Here is a 22,672-nt window from a genome sequence, read left to right as displayed (position 1 = left end):
TGCGTTCAGGTCAGACGTCTGCACCACAGTACTTGCCATCACCACATAAGAAAAACTGCTTTGCAGAAGGCACCTCTCTCTTCTCCTTGGCGACAATACTGAACTTCTGCAGGCACCAGGGACCCATGTGACCTCACAGACTAGGGCTCCCACGTAACCTCTCAATCTAGGGCAACAGTTGTTTCCCCCAGTTTCCTCTAACTCCAGAGAGAGAACATTCATACAGAGATACTCTGACTTGTCCTTTCTTGTCCTTCCTCACATCTACACAGCTTCCTTCACCTCTTGGGCCCAGATCAAGGATCAGCTCATCGCCAGTTGTTACAAATTAAAGTTAGTTGAGTTAGCAGGTAAGGCTTGAGTAGGTTCTTTTATTCAGTTCCTTCATGCTAATATAGTAGGAGTTACAGAATAGGACAGGAGCTGAGAAGGAAGCCCACTGGCCCCCACCACCCAGGCTACATGGCTCCAACTGCCATGGGTGGAACACTCTCACACAGCAACAATCCAACACTAACAGAATATTCAATCAATGACATCACTCAGTCCCTGTACACACAAGACAGTACATAACATATCTCCCTTCCTTCACAGATACAACACACAGAGGACAGGACATAACACATCCCATTTCACAGAAGACATCTGACTCCAACATAAAAAAACACTGCTACAACCTCTCCTCAATGTACCGTTCAGTTGGATAGCCATGGACAGCGTGGGACCATTAGAACCTTCAAGTAATGGGAACTGCTCTATTCTGGTGATCCTTGGGTACACCATCTGTTATCACAAGGTCTTCACACTTTGAGATAACAGAGCTCAGAATCTCTTGAAATATCTGATACTATATTTCACAAGAGTTAGTTTCACAAAAGAATACTGACAGGCCAGGGCTTAAGCCCCATGAGTAAACTGATGGGTGAAATCAAATGCTCCTAAACACATGGAGCCTGAATAAACCAACCTATCACCCTCAGAATGACTGCTTGGTGGAGAAGTTTAATAAGATGCTGAAGCATATTCTGAGGAAATTGGTAGCTCAGGATAGGAAAGCATGGGATGAACTAATTCCCAGAGCTTTGTTTAATATACAAGAAATTGAAAGCACAAAAAAATGAGAGGGGCAGGATTATAATGCTTTGAACAGCACACAGTGTATACATAAGACCCAGGGAAAAAATAAATGAATCAGGATTTTGTCAAGAAACGTGTTGCATCCTCATGAAAACTCAGAAAACCAGCTATCATTAAAACATATTAAGCTAAGGGCATTTGAAGGTAGGAGATCAAGTTATGATGAAAATTACATTATTAGCCCATTGGCGAAGGAGGAGGTATACCACATCAGTTGGCTGAAGGCATGGAAGAGCAAATCTAAACACATGATAATAAATCACACTCATATTGCCAGTCAGACAAATACTGCTGGCCAAGAGAAAATGCCGTAATCTACCCCAGAGTTGAAGATGAACCTGAGAATCTTCAAGACTGGATTGGGCATTCCTGTGAGTTTGCTTCAGAAAAACCAGGTACAATGAAAAGATTCTACCATCACAACGGCACATCTTCTAGAAAACAGGTATGACTGAGGACATAAAAACTACTTGAGGAAAGTAGAGATGCTATTAAAGTGGAAGTGTCTAAGATGTTTAAACTTAGAGCTTTTGAGAGTTTGCATACAGAGTGAGTATCACCATAGTTTTAGTATGCAGGGGAGACAGCGATGGGTACTGTCACACGTGAGACATTATCCCTTTGTGAATCAGTGGTTCAAATCTGCCAGCAAAGTTCACCTGCAGATTCCCTTTTATAAAAACTCTCATTTCTTCCATTCTTTTATTTGCAGTTTCCATCTTTTCTCTAGTTAATTCCTCCTCCCTTTCTATTATTCATTATTGTTTGTCCTTGCACACTTTTCTGAATTCCTTTACTGTCATTTCTATGTTTTCCATTTATCCTTTCCTTTTTTCTCATGGTCTCTCTCCTAAATACATATTCCTTTCTCCTTATGCCTTTTCTTCTTTTCTATGTGTTTTCTAAATAATGTTTCTGTAACAGTCAAGAGGGTCAGTTATACCACGGACGTGCCCGAGACCCAGAAACCCACCCGATTGGGGAATGGTAGGGTCAGGAGACATCTAATCCAGCCAAAGCACAGACGGAGACTTGTAATATGAAACTCTAGGACGGGCCCAAAAGAGTCGGAACGCAGCCTTTCTGCGAAGTAGCAGAGACGCTAACGTTCGATTCTGGCGGCGGTCTGAAAGACATGGAACCTTCGGGCGGACACACGAGAGTCAGATTGTCGCACTCATGTGAATTAGAAGAGACGCCGACGATCGACTATGACAGCCGGCAGAGAAGTCAATGAACCGTGAGCAGGGAGAGGCGGGGCTGCCGCGGCATAGGAGACCTACGGGTACTCGGCAGTTGTAACCCAACTGAGAACCGCGGTGCCGCGGATTACGAAAAACAGCGTTGCGACAACATAATAGAGCAGGACAAAAACACCAGACTCCCAGAGACCCACCAAAACCCTTCCAGGAAGGAACTAAGAACTCACCTGGTCAGAGATGACTGGAACAGGGAGCGGGTGGAGGTCGAGGTCGAAGACAGCTTGCAATGCCTCAAGGGAAAAGGGGGCGGGGCTTGGGAGAGTCTATATAGACTAGAGGAGGAAGTGAACACTGATTGGCCTGTTATAACTCCATCTATATAAAGACAACCCTGGAAGGCGAGAGTGTGTTCATTCTTGGTTTTGTTGCAGATCGAACCAGACAGGACATCAGGAGCTGCCGAGCTGGTGGGCGTATGAGGACTAGGAGGAGAAGCCTTGCCAGAAGTCCTTACCAGATCCCCTGCAAGGATCAGAGAAGAAGCCTAAGCACAGAGAACGGGCACTGCAGAAAATTTTGATTAAAGCTTATTTTCTTTTATCCTTTTTGAAATAGTCTGAATAAAGACCCATTTTAATGTTCATCAAGCCGCCTACCTGTCTCATTGTCACAGTTTCCATATTTTATTTGTTGTAATGTTTTGGCTTTTTTCTTTTGAATATTTGCCACTTCCCCAAACTCTTTTTTTCGTTCCATTGGCCTGTCCCTATTGTATATACTTTTCTCTTTCTTGTCTTCCATCATTGATTGTTTTCTTTCCTTTATGCTTTCCCCTTCTTCCCTTTGCGGTTACTTTTACTCTTTTTATTATTTTCACGTGCTCTGCTTCTCTTTCCATAAAGTGAACCTTTAAATTGCTTTTTTTTCTTGTGGAAGACACTCTCTAATATCATAAGTCATAATTGACCAGCACAGATCTCTTATGAGAAATAACACCCAAAATGTACATTTACAGGTAAGTGGTTTAATAAATAAGTGTTCCTTCTGTTGCATTCTTCCTGTTGCTTTTGAAAATAGCATATTCCAATCCATTGACAAGTTCCACGCAGTCTGCAGGTGTCCTGCCCATGTTGCAGTCTCTAACTCAGAGCCTTGTAGCCATTGTCCGCTGATTATTGGAATTCTCTGCTGGGCCCAGGACATGCTTACGAGGGGATTTATACTTGCGGAAATCCTCTGTGACTTCCAGGACTGACTTCCCTTTTGTCTCAGGGAGAAACATGAAGCAAAATATGACCGTGAGAACAATGCAGACCAAGAAGACGAGGAAGCAGTACTGCCTCAGGCCGACCTGAAAAGACAGAAACAAAGTGTGCTGTTAGTAAGTCGCCGTCAGGGATTCAAGAGAGTGCTGCCTATCACACTACCAAAGTCGTGGACATGGATTTCACTTCTTGTGTGTCTCTTCCCTACATTTCTGATGCAGACATTACACCAGGGGTCTGCAAGATTTGGATAACCAGATGTGTTGTACTACAACTCCCATCAGCCCCAGCCAGCATAGCAAATGGAGAGGAATCAAGGAAGTTGGAGTCCAAAACATCTACAGAGTCGCAGGTTGCAGACACATGCATTACACCCTCTCAGTATGTCTCACTCAGCAGGACTGGCTCTAATATCCCTTTAGATAAGTCCTCATAACGCAATGGCGCCTACTTAATGAGATGCCACGGACAACTTATACCAGGAGGTTCCAGCCTATGGCTTTCAAGATGTTTTGGTCCAAGATTCCCTTAATGCTACGCAATTGACACATACGCTAATGGGAGTTGTAGTTCAAAGCATCTGAAGAGCAAGGGGTTGCAGACCCCTGACTTACACAGCAGTGGTGATGTCCCCACGTTGGATTTCAATATTAGTGCAAAGGTTGGCCATAGTTCAGATTGCACGATTGCCACCTGTACTTGCCTGATTGCTTCCCCAGAAATATATGGCTTTCATTGGCTGAATGGTGGCCCAGATTTACAAACCCCCTTAGGTCAGCATTTGGCTTTTTTTAAATCTAATGTTGCTTTCTGATTAATTGCTATTTGTTTTACTCATATCTTTCATTACAAAAGCCCTGCTGATAAAACTGAAAGGAACAAGGGAACAAAGAATCACAAGAATTATTTGTGTTTACAGCTAATCCATAGAGTGTTTATTAAATATGAATTCACTTTAGGAAAAAAAACAATTGTTTGGCTCTGGCTGAATATTTATCCAGTCATTTGGTATGTGGCCGAATGGTCAATGCACTGTAGGGTATGCCCCTATATACCCCTATAGAGTAATACCATCTCTTGCCTTCTTACTGGCAAAGCTCTTCCCCTCTGCTTTCCTGGTCATCCCACTAACTTTCTGTTACACTATTTGGTCACATTGACACCTTGAGATGAAAAACCCTTGACTGATCCCTAGGAACACTAGGACAGAACGACAGACCGGTGCCTCTGGAAAACCCAGTGGGTCTGGGGCAGTGTCAGTCACACGGCAGACACCCTAGTGTGTTTGGGAGCCTGGGGTAAATATGGAGTAGCCCAGGTATAGACACACGAAAGGCACGAAATACAAATACAGGAGTTAAAGAAATCTATCACTGAACAGATCATGAGAAGGAGCAGCTTGGGCCATTAATTCTAGACCACTGAGAACACCACAGGAAAGAAATCCTACATTTATTTTTTTGTTTTTTAAATCTAGTCTGTTTTAATCTCTACTATGAAGCCAATTTACTGCAATCTAACCCAGAGATTAAAATTGCACTGCTCCCAAAGAGACCCACACATCTGGGGTTCCGGGTTCCTTGTTGCCCTGTGCAGAGTGGGCATATTGAAAGTCCCAAAGCTGGTATGGGCTCAGAGTAGGAATGTGCCTCGGAGCAGAGATGGGCTTCAGGACATTGTAATGGATATCAGAAACATGGCAACCATAGTGCAGATATTTTCTCAACTTATTAACTATCAAGGTCTTTTCTACTTAAGTAGGATCTGTGTGATTTGGCCGTGGCATTGTTCATGGCGGAATTGACTGTAGTCAGTTTTGCTGCGAAACCAATTTTGCTGCGGCCAAAATCCACAATCTATGCCCCTCCCACCCTCCAATACATCCCTCCTCCCCCTCCCACTTGTGCTCGTCTGCTTCCTTCTGGCCCTGTGGCGTTGGTTCCGTCCCTCCTTCGCGGGTCAGATCTGAGGCTGCAGGGTCTGCTTTTCTCTTTTTTTTCTTGTTCCCGTTCCCCACCTCCAATCTTTAGGACGTGGGGGAAACCCCTGATATCCCCAAGGCCATCAATACCGAACATGGGGAGCGAGGGACAGCCCTGCAAACCCCGATCCCCCATGTTCGGTAGTGTTTACCCAATTTGATCGATTTTAATTGATCGAATGGTACTGGCCGAATTCGGCTAGATGTTCCATTCGATCAATTAAAATCAATCAAATTGGGTAATACCACTTAAATATAGCTCACTTACAGAAACATCTCACTAGCACATAATTTCAATATTTGTGGTTTTGTTGCAGCCTCTATCGGTCTATGGGTCTCTTGAGAGGTCACCGCGAGGAACGGCAGGGCATACAACCTTAGAATATGTATCACAACTGCGGTCAATATTTCTCACATGGGACAGCCCAAAGAGGCTGACGGCATACCTGAACCGTGTTACTTACCACAACGTATGGGAAGGCCATCCCGATCATGCACAGGCCCACCCAGTTCAGGGAGCCCGCGACCACAAGGGCTGCCGCTCTAGAGGACTGAGTGAAAATCTCAACGCAGATGGCCATAGTGACGCCAGCTAAAGGGGGGAAAAACAAGTCTCTTTAAGTTGGATGAACCATAAGTAAATTGTAGGGCAGCATCAAAATGTATCACTGAAAACTGTTGCTAGGTCTTTCACTACCATGTGTCTTCCATATAGGGAGATACAGCTCAGATAAAGGTAAGCTCGGGAGCAGCAGGTAATACACAATTATAGATGCATACATCGAGACCATTCAAATACAAAATTAGATCACACTGATCGGCTTCCCAGGAATATCATGACAAAGAGAGTGAAGCTCGAGTAGTCAGTGATGTCACTTGAAACCCCGGGCTGGAACGCACCTTGGTGTTGGCAAGTACCAATATATCCTCTATCATCATGATGGTTCTCACAGCGCCCCTAACAATATCTCTGGCATACTACCCCTTTACAGCCTCATCATGAACTGCAAATGTTGCCCTTGATATGCTGTGTATACATAATCCTGATTCCAGGATGGCTGAAGGAGAAAAGGGGACTTGGATCATTGCAAGCACTGCCGGAAGAGCATATTAAGCTAGGGGCTAAAATCACAGTAAAAGGGGGTTGGGGGAACAGGCAACCAGGCATTCACGGACCTCAAAGGTGTGTGAGCTCCTGCCTCCAACCTCTCTAAAGATGACCCTGGTGGGCGCTGGTGAGTTTTTCCACTGGGACCGGGTTGAAAATGTCCCCTTATGAGTGTGAGTGACCAAGCATGGTGAGGGAGCTCAAACTAACCAAGGAGAGTTTTGGGGGCGGGGGTGTCAATCTAAGAGCAGGTTTAAAATGATAGATTGAAATGGGCGATTTTACAGCACATGTTTTGTGAACATTCGGTAAAAAGCCTCACAATTTACAAAACACGAACAAATCCAGTAGATGTCACGTCACCAATAGTACACCCAAGCATTTTACAACACATTTTCGTGATATCTATGCCCAAAATATATGCTCGCATTGCCAATGTAAAGCACCTGTTCATGTTACCTTTGCCCACAATATGTGCCAGCACTGCCACTGAAAAGGACATGTACATGATGCCTGTGCCCATATTGTATATGTCACCATTGCCATTGTAAAACACTTTCATGATACCTGCGTTCATACTTTATGCAAGCATTTTGCCACTCCACTATAAGAAGCCATTGTAATGCTGGCTGTGTCGATATAAGTCAGTATTGGCCATTTAAGAACTCACTCATGTTGACTGTGCCCAATAATGTCTGTTTTGTACACATATATGAAGACATGTTCATGCTGGCTGTGCCACAATATGCCAATAGTGCCACTGTATAACAACACTCATGGTGACTGTGTCCAATAATGCCAGTATTGCCTCTCTCAGAAGACATGTTCATCATGGCTGCGCCAATATATGGAAGTATTACCAATGTAAGACATGGAAGAAGGCATGTCTGTGCTGGCTTTACAAATATAGTGTTAGGACTCGCTTACCTGGAGTTGATCGCTTCAGCCGTCTCCTCCCCAGGCGGCTGTGACAGCCCCACTGGACATAGCGATACCTTGCCAGGGTGGAGGTACCCCACAACAGGACTCAGCCGTTGAGACATAGACAATGTCAGCCATTGCTGCTTCCCACTGCTGTTGAAATTTCCCATTACAAGATGGCCACCACAGGTGAATAGTAGATAGAGGTGTGGCCTACGTCAACACGCCATCCCATGTACATAAGGAAGGATGTCCACAGGGTTCAGCATCTTGCAAACCTTGGATGCCAAGGACCACAGAGCTCATTGAGCTCATTAGGACTGCTCCAGGATTTTGATCTGTATTGTTCTCGTTTTTACTAGGCAATTAGGAGTTCTTTTTGTTATTTGTGTTGGGGCCATTGACTGCAGTACAGACTGTCAGTAGTCTGCCTCTTTTAGTTTGAATGGCTAAGCACTCCTGTGCTGGAACAGGATACACTGTGCTTTCAAAGAATGTGCTTTCCCATTCACAGGCAATCAAGAGGGTTCACCTAGGGGTACGTAAATTCATATAGACTTTGTTCTCACAGGATTATTGTTCCCATACAGTTACCCACGCTGCCCTCAACAGTGGTCTGGGAGCACGGTCTTCGGGTTTTAGTGCCCCCCACATTAACGTCCTCCCCATTTATCCCAAGTGTTACTTACTTCCTGATTCCTGAGAGTTCAGGTCAGTGATTTTCGATTTGATGTCTGACATATTGCCACTGTAAGATCACACCATTGTTGGCAGGGCCCAATAATGGCAGTATTGCCACAGTAAAAAGACACATGCATGGAGAATGTGACAATATTTCCATCATGCCAGTATTGCCACTCTAAGAAGAAGAAGAATCTTTCATACTGGCTTAGTCAATATATGCCTGCATTGCCCTGTAACACATTTTCTTGCAACCAGTACCCAAAATATGCAAAGATTGCCATTGAAAAGAAGATGTCTGGAAGCTCAGCTCACATTTTATTTCCCCAAACACACTGCCAACCCCACACATATGGTTAAACATTACATACACGTGCCCACACATGCACACAGGGGCTCACATAAACACACATGTGCTCATATTCGCACAGAAACATACATTCAAACAACACCCATGCACCCACACCTTTTCTTTTTCACGTATATTTTTACATGTACCATTTCCTGCTCCTCTCCTGCCCCGGCCCCTCACTCTGCCTCATCACACAGTAAAAGGAAACACAAATTCAAGTTGATTGACATTTCCAGCTTTGAATCTCATCGCAACAAGGTCCGGAGGAAAATATGTCAACTGTGCTCACTTGTTCCCCTGCTGCATTCAGTGCCTCCACCCCACCTGGGACAGCACTCCAAATGAGGGCCTGCAGGGCCTCTATCACTGCAGGCAGCAGGTGATTAGTATGTTAGGCCCAGTACTCCTAGAATGGAGAGCTGTGCATGACAAAATAGAAGGTGGCCTGTGGCCACTGGCTGTATTGACCCTAGTGGCAACCTGCAGGCCACCAGGTGGGACTGCAAGCCATCATCTTGGATTATGAATCGCACACAAGGGCTGTGGCCCTGATGGAGCCCACTGATCTGCCTGGTGTTCTGTGGCTCGGGGAGCCATCTTGTAGGTCACATATCCCATAAAGGCTCCTTTCTGTACATTATCAAGGGCATAGTTGACCCCTCTGGGCCTTCTTCACTCTCCGTAGTGTTAGGGCAACCCCAAAATAGCCAATATGTACCACTTTATGAAAATGTTAAAGCAGGGTCAGCCAGAAACGGCTTAAAGTCTGCAGGCCATAAAGGCAGCCCGCTTAGTATTTTTCCCCATGGTAACCAACCACATTGGCTCTTTTTCAGTAGCCAATCGGGTTACACTTTGCTGGGTCCACGGACCTGGAATTGGATCCGTTCAGAAGGGGACCTGCAGAGGCAAAAGCCAATCAGATGGCTAAAAGGTTGGATGTGGGTCCGTGGACTGTTCTGGGTAAACCCAGATGTAGCATATTTGGTGTTGCCCACTTTTGAGAAGATTTCAAATGAACTGCTGGGTGGTTTTGTACTAAATCTGCAAAACCACACTTTTGGGGTGAAAGGTCTGCTCCTTGCAACGCATACGTTTGATCTGAATCTGTCCAGCAGTTCTGCCTGCACAGTTTTGACTATGGGAAATTAATGGGAAAACGTGCCCCCTCCCACCCATGAAGAAGCTTCACAAAACCTTCTAGTTGGGTACATTTGTTTTTACATTTTCTTTTATCTTCTATAAAGATGTATTAAATGGTGCCAAGGTTATATGCCTGCAAACAATGTGAATGTATAGCAGCATAAGTGACTCTGCGCCACACATATGATTATTATGACAGGCATGCACATGCACACACATGACAGGCAACATGTGACAATGCAGGAGCATTTTAGGCTGCAATTGGCACATGAGGCTGTATTGTTTTTATTAATATTCATTTTATTGATGTTTTATAATGCCCCAAATTACAACATACCTGTTTCAAAGTGTGGAGGAGAGTGAGAGGGAAGCTGGTATGTGGGGAGACAACGCTTTGCAAGGGGGAGATAAAGGAGAGTTCTTGTTTACTAATAGACCCAAACTAACACAATGCGTGGAAACAGTTGCATATGTTCAAGCCCTTAAGTGCCAGGCTATTATGCAAGTCTGTGCAAAAAGGACGAGCATACTCGTACTTGGCACTTAAGCCAAGCCTATGAGCCAATAACTGGCATCAATTCTCTTCCATTACAGACTAAGGTCTGTTTACAGTGGACGGGAGCATAATATAGCCTTTTCTTGGACAAGGTACCTGTACTGAAAGACCTCTAATATAAATATTCAACTGAAGCAATAGACGGCGAATTTAGTTTTAACCAGTCAATTGCTATTAGGTGTATTATTCATGGTTCACAGGTTCAGTTCTCATTAGAAGGCGTTACCAAAGTAATCACTAGACAAGCAGCTTTCAAAAGACCCGGTCCTGATGCGATTCGGGCCGCTCGTTTTTAAGTCTAATGTAGACCTCTGGGCCCCCTTTATAATGAATGTTTTTAATGCCATTTGGGTGACAGGGAAAATTCCCGAGAGCTGGAGAAAGGCCCTTACTGCGCCGATCCATAAAAAGGGTGACCGGGCAGCTCCCCAATCATGCCCCCAATCTCGCTACTGGATGCAATTAGCAAGCTCTTTGCCAAACTGGTTTTTACCAGGCTAAACGAGTGGTCCTGGTAGAAGGGATTTTTTCCTGAGTCAGAGGAAGGATTCTCTCCGGGTTAGGTACGAGAGAGCAAACTCTTAATTTGTATCTCCTAGTGGCAAAATATTATTACTTGTATATAGCACCAATTTACTTGGCTTTTATGGCCTTCTCTACTGCCTTTGATATGGTTAATAGGGCCAGGCTCTTGGCGGTCCTAGAAGGTTTAAAAATACCTCCACACCTTTATCAGTAATAACGCTTTTACACTTTGACACTGAGGCAGCTATAGGTTTTGGAGCTGTCAGCGAGTGTATGGAATATTTCAACATAGGTGGTGGTGTGAAACGGGGTTGTGTCTTAGCACCACTCCTGTTTAACCTCCAAACCAACATGTTAGAGTCTGAGTTGAAGGACACGCTCGCCGGGTTTCTTGTGATTGGCAGAGCACACATTCCTGCGTGCTCAAACGGGACCGTCTTGGTGCAAGGCCCTCAGGACAACCTTCACCTCTTTGACAGACGCTTCCCACGCCTCATTAATTTCCTCTCTTCTCCTGTTGTCCCCTCTGTCCCCCTTTCCAAAGCTCCCGCCCCTCCCCCCTCTGCCTCCTCCTTGGCTACCTTGCCCTCTCCTCCTTACCCTCCTGCCCCCTCTTGGGCACCCTCTACACCTCCGAAGGGCGTACCTATGATCTGTACCCCTCCCTGGAAGTCCTTCAAGGATGGCAACCTTCTCCATATTGCCACACTTAACTCCCGCTCTGCTGTCAAACACTCCTCTGATATCTGCTGCCTTCTGGAAGAACTCAACCTCGATGTCCTCAGTCTCACCGAGACATGGTTCACGGCTAGCTCTGTCACCAGTTTTGACACGCTCCTACTTGACAGCTACAAGATCCTCTCCGCACCCAGGTCCAACCGCTCTGGAGGGGCTGTTGCCCTGATCTTCCCTGAGTGGACTCCTACCTCTGTCATTCCTACGCAGTCCTATTCCTCCTTTGAATGCCTCGTCTGCAGGCTCTCTATCTCACCTAGCCATTCCCTTACCGTGGCTACTATCTATCGACCACCTGGTCAGATCTCCTCCTTCCTCTCTGAGTGGGCTGACCTCTCCTCCTCACTCCTGGCATCGACCACTCAACTCCTCCTTCTTGGAAATTTCAACATTCACCTTGATACCTCCTGTCCTTCCTCTGTACTCTTTCGTGACCTCTGCGACTCTCTCTCACTTACTATTCTCCCCTCTGGCCCGACTCACTCCGCAGGGCATACTTTGGATATTCTGATATCCTCAGACCTTCCCCTCTATGATCCTCTCTCCATTCCTCTCTCTTGGAGTGATCACTGTCTCCTATCCTCCCACCTCACCCTCCCTACCCCTCAGGCCAAGCCACCTCCATCCCTGCCACCTACCTTCTCAGTCATCCGACCCATAAAGCACGTGTCAGATGAGGCTTTTGCTAGCACCTTCTCACCCCCCCACCTCTGGCTGACTCCCATCCTGACACAGCCCTCTCCATGCTCCACTCTGCCATCTCTGATACTCTTGATATCCTTGCCCCTGTCATGAGAATCCGCCTGAAGCACAAAGCCAAGTGCAACTCCTGGTACGATTCCGACCTCGTCACCCTAAAACTTAATTGTAGGGTGGCAGAGAGGAAATGGTCTGCTTCATGTACATCCTCTGACAAACTGGTCTGCCACCTGCTTCAAAGGCAATACCGGCTCTCAGTCCAAACCAAGAAGAGAGCTCACGTCTCTGCGGCATCTAACAACTCGGCTGAACTCTTTAAAATCTGCAAGGAACTGGCCAATCCTGCCGCAGTCTCTACCTCCCCTGTCCCTTTCCAGGCCCTCTGCACAGCACTGGCCTCTCATTTAATCTCTAAAACTCAGGATATCCTGTCCACACTCTCCACCTATTCCCTCCTTTCCCCTACTTCCTGCTCTTCCTCTGGCCCTCCTGCAGCCACCCCTCCTCCCTCCTTCTCCTCCCTTCCCCTTTTCTCCCCAGACAAGGTTTCTAGACAAGTCTGATCTATGAAAGTCTCGTCAAAACAGGTTCATCCCTCTTCCTCCAAAACTATCAAGGACCATATCGACTCACTGGCTCCTGCCCTGGCTGATTTCTGCAACCACTCCTTCATCACTGGAGTCTTCCCAACCCCCCTGAAGCACTCCCTTGTGCACCCCCATCTTAAGAAACCCTCTGCCAACCCCTCCTGCCTGGCTAGCTATCACCCAATTTCCATCACTCCCTTCCTGGGTAAGCTCCTTGAGAAATAGGCCATTTCCCAGCTTAATCTCCACACTGAAGCTGTTGGTTGTCTTCATGACCATCAGTCTGGCTTCAGAGCTTCCAGAAGCACGGAAACTGCCCTCCTGAACATCCGTGAAGACCTGCTCTCCAATCTTGACTCTAACACCCCTTTTGTCCTCATCTTGCTTGATCTCTCTTCTGCCTTTGACACAGTCAACCATGCCATCCTGCTCAACCGTCTCTGTGATAACCTGGGAATCACTGGTCAGGCTCTGGCGTGGCTGACTTCTTTCCTCTCCGACTGACCCTCCCAGGTCCAACTTGGGTCCTTCCTGTCTGATACCTTTCTCTCTACCTGTGGTGTCCCCCAGGGATCTAACCTCTCTCCCTGGCTGTTCAACCAATATCTGGCACTCCTTGCCCACCGCATCGCCTCTCTCTGCCCAAATTTCCAGTGCTATGCGGATGATACCCAGCTCATTTTCAGGCTCCCCTCAGCCTCCTCCTCTCCTTCCCTCATCTCTGACTGTCTTTCAGCTATCCAGGAATGGTGTGCCGCCAATGACCTCTGCCTTAATGCCAGTAAGAACGAGATTCTACTCATCGGCACACCCACTCCCTCTTTCCCTGCAGCTCTCTGGCCGGCCTCTCTTGGCCCTCTTCCTGCTCCCACCTGCAAGGCTAAAAACCTTGGGGTCGTCTTCGATTCCACTCTCTCCTTCTCTCCTCACATCTCTGACGTCTCTAAGAAGTCACACTACCAGTTGCACCTCCTCAGAGGTATTCTTCCTTTCCTCTCCTTCCCCCAGAAGCTCACTGTCTCCAGAGCCCTGGTTCTCTCTAGGCTGGACTATTGTAACAGTCTCTATCTTAATCTGCCTGCCTCTACTCTCCGCCCTCTTCAACTTATCCAGAACAGGACTGCAAGACTTATCCTTGGCCACAAGCCCAGGGACCATATTTCTGCAGCCCTGAAATCTCTCCACTGTCTCTCGGTGGCTACAAGGATCAAGTGCAAGACCCTCTGCATCATCCAGAAGGTGTTCTGGGGCCGGGGCCCGCATTACATCCAACTCTCTCTTTCAAAACACCTTCCTTCTTGAGCCCTTCGCTCAGCTACCTCCAACTCTGTGAGGGTCAGACACTTCTCCAAGCAGAGAGTGGGGGTAGAGCTCTCTCCTCTGCAGGTGCCTCCCTCTGGAATGGCCTCTCTGCCCCTCTCAAACTTGAGCAGGACCACCTGAAGTTCTGGAAGGTGCTCAATACCTTCCTTTTCTCCTCTGCTTTCTCTCTCTCTCTCTCTCTCTCTCCCCTGCTGACCTACCTGTCTGCTGCGCCGACTGCTTGGTGGTTACCCCCAGATTCTCATTGGGTACCAGGCTCTACCATGATCAGTCTCCTATGCTCTGCCTTTGGGCCTACGGCGCACTTAGGGGCTATAACTGTAACCTCTATAGCCCCCTCCATCCTTGCACTTACCCAGAGTCTCGCTGCCCTGAATGCACTCAGTCAGAACAATGCTGCCCCGATTGCACTTCCCCTTTTTCCCTCTCCCTGGTACTTCCCCCCTCCGTTCCCCCTGCACTTGTGCGCTGTCACACTTGCACAATCTGAATGACACAAGGCCTAGTAAGATCGTTTGTCTTGTCCTCCTTCTTCCCCCCCTTGTCTTGTCACACCTAGAAACACTTGTGTATAGGCGCGTTATAAATGACATATCATATCATACTTGATTGATCAGATACTTATTGAGTGGTAGAAGAATTTGAGTGACAGATTACCCCCCGCACCCCTAGCTGAGCATGCATCTAATTGACCATAATTCATAGATCACCCAATGGGATGCCAGTGCACCCTGGCAATCGTAAGCAACAGCAACAGATTTCTTTTTTTATCAGGATCTTAGCAAGAATTAGTCGCTAGTATGTCTTCTAGACTTGTATTCTTTCCACTGCAAAGCAATCAGGGTGCAACACATCTGCCTTCAGCTCATAACTCCCATTTTGGAGAGAGCAAAGAATTGAAGGTAATCAGCTCCATCATTTCTTGTTTGCAGGAAGACCTACAGATTCCTCCATGGGACCTAGACATGATACACAGATTCCACATCAGTAAACATTATAGAAAGGATATTTGGATTCATAATCCTGAAAAAGGCCACTTTTTAGTTGTTATACGTGGCCGAAACATTGTCGACCTGTCTATGTAGGCCACGTAAATGCCTGAACAGTTCTTGCAAGTAATGTGGCATTACCTCTACTTAATGCTGGTAAGGCACCTGCCTTAACACAAGTCACACATGTATTTGGTAACTAAGGATGAGCTAATTTAGCCATTCAATTGCATGTGCTTCATGATTAAATAGGCATAATGTTCTGGGAACAATTCTGTTAGTTTTCATATTCAAACCATTCGTCATCTTGAATTTCCGTCAGCGTATACCTGTGCTCAGATAAAAATAAAGAGCACATATGTCTCGCCAGCCCCCTCCTGCATCCAAGAGGCCCCCACTAATGGAGAGTACTTACATGGGCCGACGCCAAAGAGCAGCGTAAAAAGGATGATGAGAGCGATGCTTGCATAGGACAGCCATGGGAACCAGACCTGGAGGAGGGAATAGAAGTGCCAGGGTTAGAGTATGACCAATCACAAGCAAGAGAGAACATCAGGGCAAGATAGCGGGGGCTAATCTAAAGAGAGGGGGCAAATGCTGAGGAAGAAGAAGGCACGCAGCAAGCCTTCAGCTATGCAAGTGGGATACATATTACTAACGATTTATATAACACAAATCACAAGATTAAACTTGTCTTTTAAAATACAATGTTTTATCGCTAATCATCTCAGTGGTACCCAGTTTGATGTTGGCAGAACAAGGACAGTCAGAATTGTGATGGGTTAAACTTGAGGTTTGCTCTGAAGCTGTTACTTGACCCAATGAGGCTCATTACCGTCTAAAGGATCATTAAAATCAGGCAAAACCTGCTAAATGGTGAGATTTGGGGATTTATAAAGTACCCTTAAAGGTGCATTAAAGGATGTTGCAAGTCATCAAACAGAGGAACTAGGCAGAGAAGGTCAAGTTCCCTTAAAGGATCGCGGGCCCCCCAGGTGACTTGCAATGTTCATTCAGCCTCTGCCAGGGGGTATTTTATTATTTAGGAACACGTTAGCCCATCGTCATTCCCTTTGGTTTTCCCAGTTGCTGATATTTAAAATCTGTCAGGGTGCAGAAAACACACCAGAATGCAAACAAAACCTTTAAGCAGTTTAATAAGGTGCATTTATTTTAAAGTCCGGTTTTGTGTCATGCAATGAATGGTAACATGCTTATATATTGTTGCGAAGTGACTTGCAGGCTTAACTTAGGTTATATATTAGGTTTATTAAAGACACTTCAATTACAGTTACATGGAAGTAAAAACAGGAGTATGGAGTATTATCAGCACTGGCCCCATCACCCAGGCAGGGGAGCTCTAACTGCCTGCCTCAGTATGGAACCCTCAGATCAGCATTCCATCATTCACCCAACAACATTCCATATGACATCACACACTCACACATGGCAGATCAACACAGACAGTCACTATATAACATATATATATGCCTGCTCTCCCGTGTTAAACTCCATCAGAGCACAACATAAACATACTACCACAAACAAATGTACATTGTCACAGCAAGTTACTTTAGTGGTGGCTCTGGCCACTGACATTTTGACTTCACAACTCCACTTGTGAAGTTATTATCGTATTACAGGTCAGTAGTGATGTCGCAACTAGACTATGATATGTGGGATAAAGTGCCCCCTACTGTACATTATAGGAATATTGCAGGTCACTAAGTTCTGAGACCATATAGAGGAACAAGGCTAAAGGCAGGCATCCATTTTAAGGTCACAGACTGCAGAGGAGATCTGCAATATCCGTATAATGTACACATTGGCTTATTTTAGTCCTCATAATACACGATCAGACCATCATTTCACTTAAGGCTTGAGTCTCTTCACCAGTCTGATGCAAAACGTCTTCCATATGGGAAACACAACAATATAAACGTTTAATGTGTTACAAAGAACGATATAGTCTGCTTGTAGCTTTGGAAACTTTTTTCATAGTAGCAGGCACCGTTCTTCGTCAATTTGTTGCTTTTGACAGTTTCCATCCTGTCCTCGGCCGTGACGTCGACGCTGGTATAAGTAGCTTGCACAGCACCCTTTGCCTCAGTTCCAGTTTATTCCCCTCCCATCCTCAGTCGTCTTGAAGGTATGACCCAGACGTTGAAAGAGAGGAAGGTGTAAAATATGGAAATCCTCGCCAAGACAGAGGGGTAGAATGGGAGGGCGATGAGTAATACGTGGGAGGAACATACAGTACAAAGAACATTACCTGGGGTAAGTAATGTGTTCTTCGAATGGATTGTGTTCTCCCACAAATTCCTCATCTTCGATAGACTCCCAAAGTATTATGTCGAAGGAGGTGGGCAAAGAGAATTTATTGTTGATTAATGCTGTGAAGCACAGCCTTTCCAAACCTTGCCTCCTACCTGATAAAGAATCCAGGCAATAATATTTGCTGAACGTGTGCAAAGTAGACCAAGTTGCAGCACTTCATATGTCCTGCGCCGGCACCCCTCTCTGAAGAGCCAAAGAAGTGGCCACATCTCGGATGAAATGCACCCTCAAACCATCAGGCAGATCTTTGCTCGCCAAAAAATAGCATTCAGAAATGCGTAAAATTATCCAGCGAGAGATGGTTTGCTTGATGACAGCTTGCCCCAATTCTTAACCAGAATAGCCCACAAAGAGCTAGTCATCTTGCCTGAGTTTGGACATTCTAGAAATATACTTGCTTAGGACCCTCTTTTGGTCTAAATGATGCAACCTCTCTTCCTCTTTAGAGGGACGAGGGGCGTGTAAAAGGAGGAAAAACAATTTTTGGCGCTAAACGGAATTCCAATACCACTTTAGGTAGGATAGAGGGATGCACGCTCAAAACCACTGTATCCTTAAGAAAGGTTGTGAAAGGTGGCTTAGAAGAAAGAGCCTGAAGTTCACTCACTCTGCGGACCGATGAAATTGCCACTCGAAAGGTAGTTTTGACGGTAAGCATTCTGAGTGGACAAGAATGCAAGGGTTCAAAAGGAGCTCCCATTAAGCACCTTAACACCAAATTCAAATCCCATACTGGTACAATAAAAGGGACCAGAGGAAATACATTTCTCAATCCTTTCAGAAACTGAATTACTATAGGGATTTTGAAATAGGAATCCTGATCAGGCAAGCGCTTAAAAATAGACAGCACTGCAAGGTAACCCTTAATCGTGGAGACCGGAATCCCTTGATGGGCCAGATGTAGTAAAAATGACAACACAGATGGAGTGTTGCATGTGAAAGCATCAATATTTTAAGCTCTGTACAGAAATTTTGTTTCTGGCGTTCTGGCCAAAAGCAACACCTCCATTACTGTTAGGAAAGATTTCATAATTGTATGTAATATTCCCTCCATGTGCCAACTCCCAAACTTTTTGCTGCTCTTTAGACACCGTTGACTGACTTTGCCAGAGAAGCACAGCCTTCCGCTGCACTCCTCTGGGCTTTCGCTCACTTTTAATGGGGAAACTAACATGCCCTTAAGACAGTCAGTACTGGGAGACTTTGTTTCCCTTAGTCCTTTCCTCATGTTGCAACTTTTGTGCAACATGTAACAAGTGTGCAATGTATCTTACCATACAGAACACTTGGGTCTATAGTCATTTCCAAAGGCCCTAGAAACTCTTGCTGAACTTTTTATGAACTGTGCAGATGTGTCATTGACAGGACTGGTGGCAGCTATCTTTTCGCTTTCTTTATAACCCTTTCCTGCCATGTTAACCGCGTTAACCGTGTTTGGCATGAATATGTGGCCTGGCTCCAAAATGGCCATGAGTAGACCCGGGTCCGTCATTATTTGGTCATGCACTTTCCCGCGAATCCCAATGCTTTCGCTGGCTTCTGCATGCCTTGTGTGTGTGCCTCCAGGATGTGGGCTGGAAAGTCTGGTTCCAATAAACATCCTGAGAGTCTGGAGTGCCATGAATGACTGGGACCACCGTGGTCCGTGATTGGTCCACATATGGAGTGTGTGTTTGTGAGCAGATCTCCCATTGTGTCCTCTACGTTTTGGCGCAAAGGGAACTTTGGATAAGAGGAGTCTGAAAACACCACTACCATGTCAATCTCCTAAGTTCTCACTGAACAAAGGATAGGATCCAAGTATCCTGCAACACGAAGCCGAGTCGAGGAACCGCTGGTGACCCGCTGGAAGGTTTGGCACCCTGAGCCCGCTGTCGTCCCGTGGGACCCCTCTGCATCTGATTGTCCTAGAAGGTTTGCAAAGATGTTTCAACCCATTGGAATAGTGGGACCAACTACTCTCGGCACCTTCATCAAGCCCTGCAAGTAATCTTTCTCGGAAGTGTCCCTGGGCCAACCAGTGGACTGACCAGCTTGCCCAGTTGCTTTGCTCTGTCACTGCCACCGTTTTGAGGAGGCCTTCGAAACTTGGTATACTGCTAGCTCTGTGTCCCCGGCAGCCTCACACCGAATTTCGTATACTTGGCGTTCCCAGGTCTGAAGTGAGACGAGTGCGCCAGAACCGGAGTAAACGCGGTTACCCTGTTGCCCTGCCGCGGCAACTTCCTTTGCAAGTCTGCCGCATTTGTGACCCTCTTACCCCTGAAGCAGGCTGCAGTGAAACTGGGTCGATTCATCCACCCGGAGCAGAGAAATCGCCACTGTCCCATTTGGGAATCATCGCTGTATCTCAGGAACTGAAAGGTGCCGAGACGTCCCTTTTGCCGCATTCAAACCTGCAAGCGAAGTGGACTGAACTGGCAAAGTGTGGGTCTGCTTGTGTCGGGGACCGGTGAGTCCTCCATACCCCAACCAGTGGTCCCTAGCGCAAGGGCCCATTTTTATGCACGAGTGGCCCCTGAGAGTCCCTCTCATTTCCACTGCTATTGCGAAATAGTGACTCCATCCTGAACTCACAAACTGCCTCTGCCTTCAAGTGGAGGTCCATCTTGAATAGTAGGAACTTGTTCTGCATCGCCTCATCCACCTTTCTGAGCTGCTAGAGACCCCTGAAGAGACCCTATTCTGCCCATTGGAACAAGCGCGTGCGCTGGCATTGCATGTACTATTGAGCACAAGTCTCCTCTCTTCTTAGGGCTTGGACTGCCTCTTAGTTAGGTGTATTGTCGATGTCGAACTGGGCCTAAAGACTATCTGCACTGCCTGTTTCCTTCCCCTCTAGGTTGTCGACATAATTCGTGCATTTAACCCTATAGACCGCAATGGTCTTGTATATATATTGTATTGATTGTGATGTGTTGGTTTACTTAGTGTTACTGTGATTCTTTTGCTATGGTTGATGTTACAAAGGCCTTGTAATAAATGTGTCTATATTTTTTATATAACACCTGTCTGGAGTAATTTGTAAGTGTCCTTGCTCTGTGTGCTCATTGAGGTCTTTCAGTCACCCTCACCCCTCCTGAGACTTAGGGCCTCATTATAACTCAGGCGGTCCGGAAATAACGGTGGCGGTAAACCCGCCGCCACCGTTGTTTCCGGACCGCCTGATCCCGACTCCTGCAGGCGGGAGGTGATGTTCAACAACGCCCGCCTGCAGGCGGACGAGGAAACACCGGCAGCATTACGAGATGCTGCCGGTGTTTCCATGATCCCCATTCCCATTGAGTCCTATAGTCCTATAGGACTCAATGGGAATGGGGATTAACACCATTCCGCCTCCGTGATTCCCGGAAAACCGGGGTTGTAATGCCCCGGTATTTCCGGGAATCACGGAGGCGGAATGGTAATACGAGTCCGGCGGTAACCGAGGCGGTTTTACCACCTCGGTTACCGCCGGACTCGTAATGAGGCCCTTAGTCTTCACCGCCTGCCATAGCTACCTTGATTGGTCTGGCTTGTCCAGAGATTACCCTGTTCCAAGAAACTAGGCTGGCCTTCTGAACCTCTGCCCACCAGGTCAGAGTTCAGAAATCCATCTTAACAAATTGGTGTACAGCGGTGGGATAGAACAGAAGGTATCCAGTGTTGCATACTATTGAAGGCATTTTGAGTTATTCCTACCAGGACACATAGTGAATTGTTGTAGTATAACTGAAAAAGGCCATAGTTCTATCTAACAATATGGAAACAAGTACCTTGTTAACTTTGAATGCTTCTAAATCTGAAACATTGAGAAAGATGTGTTCTGAGAGAGGTATCTCTGCTCAAGGCACAAAAATGGAAATGATCCAAAGAATCATGGACTGGCAATAAGCTCAGCTTGGTGCCATAGCTTCTGATGACAGTGCAGAAGGAGGTGGGGCTGCTCTCACTGGCAGAACTGGTAGTTCTGCCGCTGCACTGATTCACAGAGACCATGAGGATTTGGAGGATGTAATGTCTAATGTTTCCTCTGCCAGTGCTGAAGGTGAGGCCATACTTGAATTCAAGAAGCAAGAACTGCTGTTTAGGCAGAAGGAGCTTGAATTTAACATGGCCAAACTGAAAATAGAGCAGGCAGAAAAACAAAAAGACAGATATCACCAGTTGGAACTGGCCAAGCTTCAGGTTGCCAATGGATCCAAGGGTCCTGGACATGGGTCTGGGGCCTCCTCTCATCCAAGGTTTCCTAAGTATCTGCTCAGTGTATATGAGGAAAAGAATGACATTATGGACTGGCTGAATACATTTGAGTATGCATGTGAAGTTCAACAAGTTGACAATGCTGATAAAATTGCCTGGTTACTTAGCAGACTGCCCCATTCTGGCTGCAGTGCCATTATGGAAATGTCAAAAGCTGAGAGAGCAGATTTTGCAATGTTGAAGCAAACTCTCATCTTAAAGTTTGGAAAGACTCCTGCCCAATACTTAAAAAGATTCAGAGAGTACAAAAAGAAAGAAGGTGGTACTTGGGTATCTTATGTAACTGAATCCTTAAAAACCTTGACTGGCTGGGTTGAAGGTTATAAGGTCTCTACATTTGAAGGTATGATATGTCTTGTCATGCTGGAACACATGTTTGCATCTTCTTCCCCTGAGCTTAAGCAGCACTTGGCAGACTCAAAGGAGATAGATCCTAAGAAACTTGCCATAGCAGCAGATTTGTGGGTGTCACATATAGTGTCCCATAAGGACAGGACTCATCCTGGTACGCAGGAGGAGGGGAAAATGTCCAAAGATAAGGAGGGTGGGGAATCTAATAAAACTTCCTCCCAGAAGGGCCACAAAAGGAAAAATAAGGGTAAGACACAAGAGAACTTACAGGGTAGTGGAGGTCAGCCTCAAAAACAGAACTCTGGTTCTAGTAAGCCTCCCTATGTAAACAGACCCAGTGGATCTTGTTTTGCTTGTGGCGCAACTGACCATGTGAAGGGGGATCCCAGATGTAAGGTCAAAACCTTGGGGGTCCACTCTGCTAATCTGGCCTTCTCCTCCTATGAGGAAGAAGAGACTACAGGGGCATCCTTCTCCTCAGACTCCTTCCCCAGTGGGATAGAAGCTGAGGTAGTTTTAGTTTCCCTGGGTTCCTGGG

General features: G+C 46.2%; 1 protein-coding gene across 3 annotated transcripts in view; it reads right to left on the bottom strand.

Annotated features, from left to right (window-relative positions):
• Positions 1-3,343: 3,343 nt before the first annotated feature.
• Positions 3,344-22,672, bottom strand: part of LOC138492612 (solute carrier family 2, facilitated glucose transporter member 9-like) — a 552,106-nt gene continuing 532,777 nt past the window's right edge. For all 3 annotated transcript variants that reach the window (XM_069619904.1, XM_069619905.1, XM_069619906.1), the window contains 3 exons: positions 15,620-15,695; positions 6,050-6,177; positions 3,344-3,690 (listed from right to left, as the gene is read on the bottom strand). In XM_069619904.1, coding sequence (XP_069476005.1) covers positions 3,484-3,690; positions 6,050-6,177; positions 15,620-15,695 — 411 coding nt within the window. In that variant the 3' untranslated portion in view covers positions 3,344-3,483. The remainder of the gene's footprint in view (positions 3,691-6,049; positions 6,178-15,619; positions 15,696-22,672) is intronic.

The sequence above is a fragment of the Ambystoma mexicanum genome, chromosome 10 (assembly GCF_040938575.1).
Source record: "Ambystoma mexicanum isolate Mex_15411 chromosome 10, UKY_AmexF1_1, whole genome shotgun sequence".
NCBI lineage: Eukaryota > Metazoa > Chordata > Amphibia > Caudata > Ambystomatidae > Ambystoma > Ambystoma mexicanum.
The sequence above is the reverse complement of the archived record's forward strand: the minus strand, read 5'-3'. Positions and strand labels throughout refer to the sequence as shown.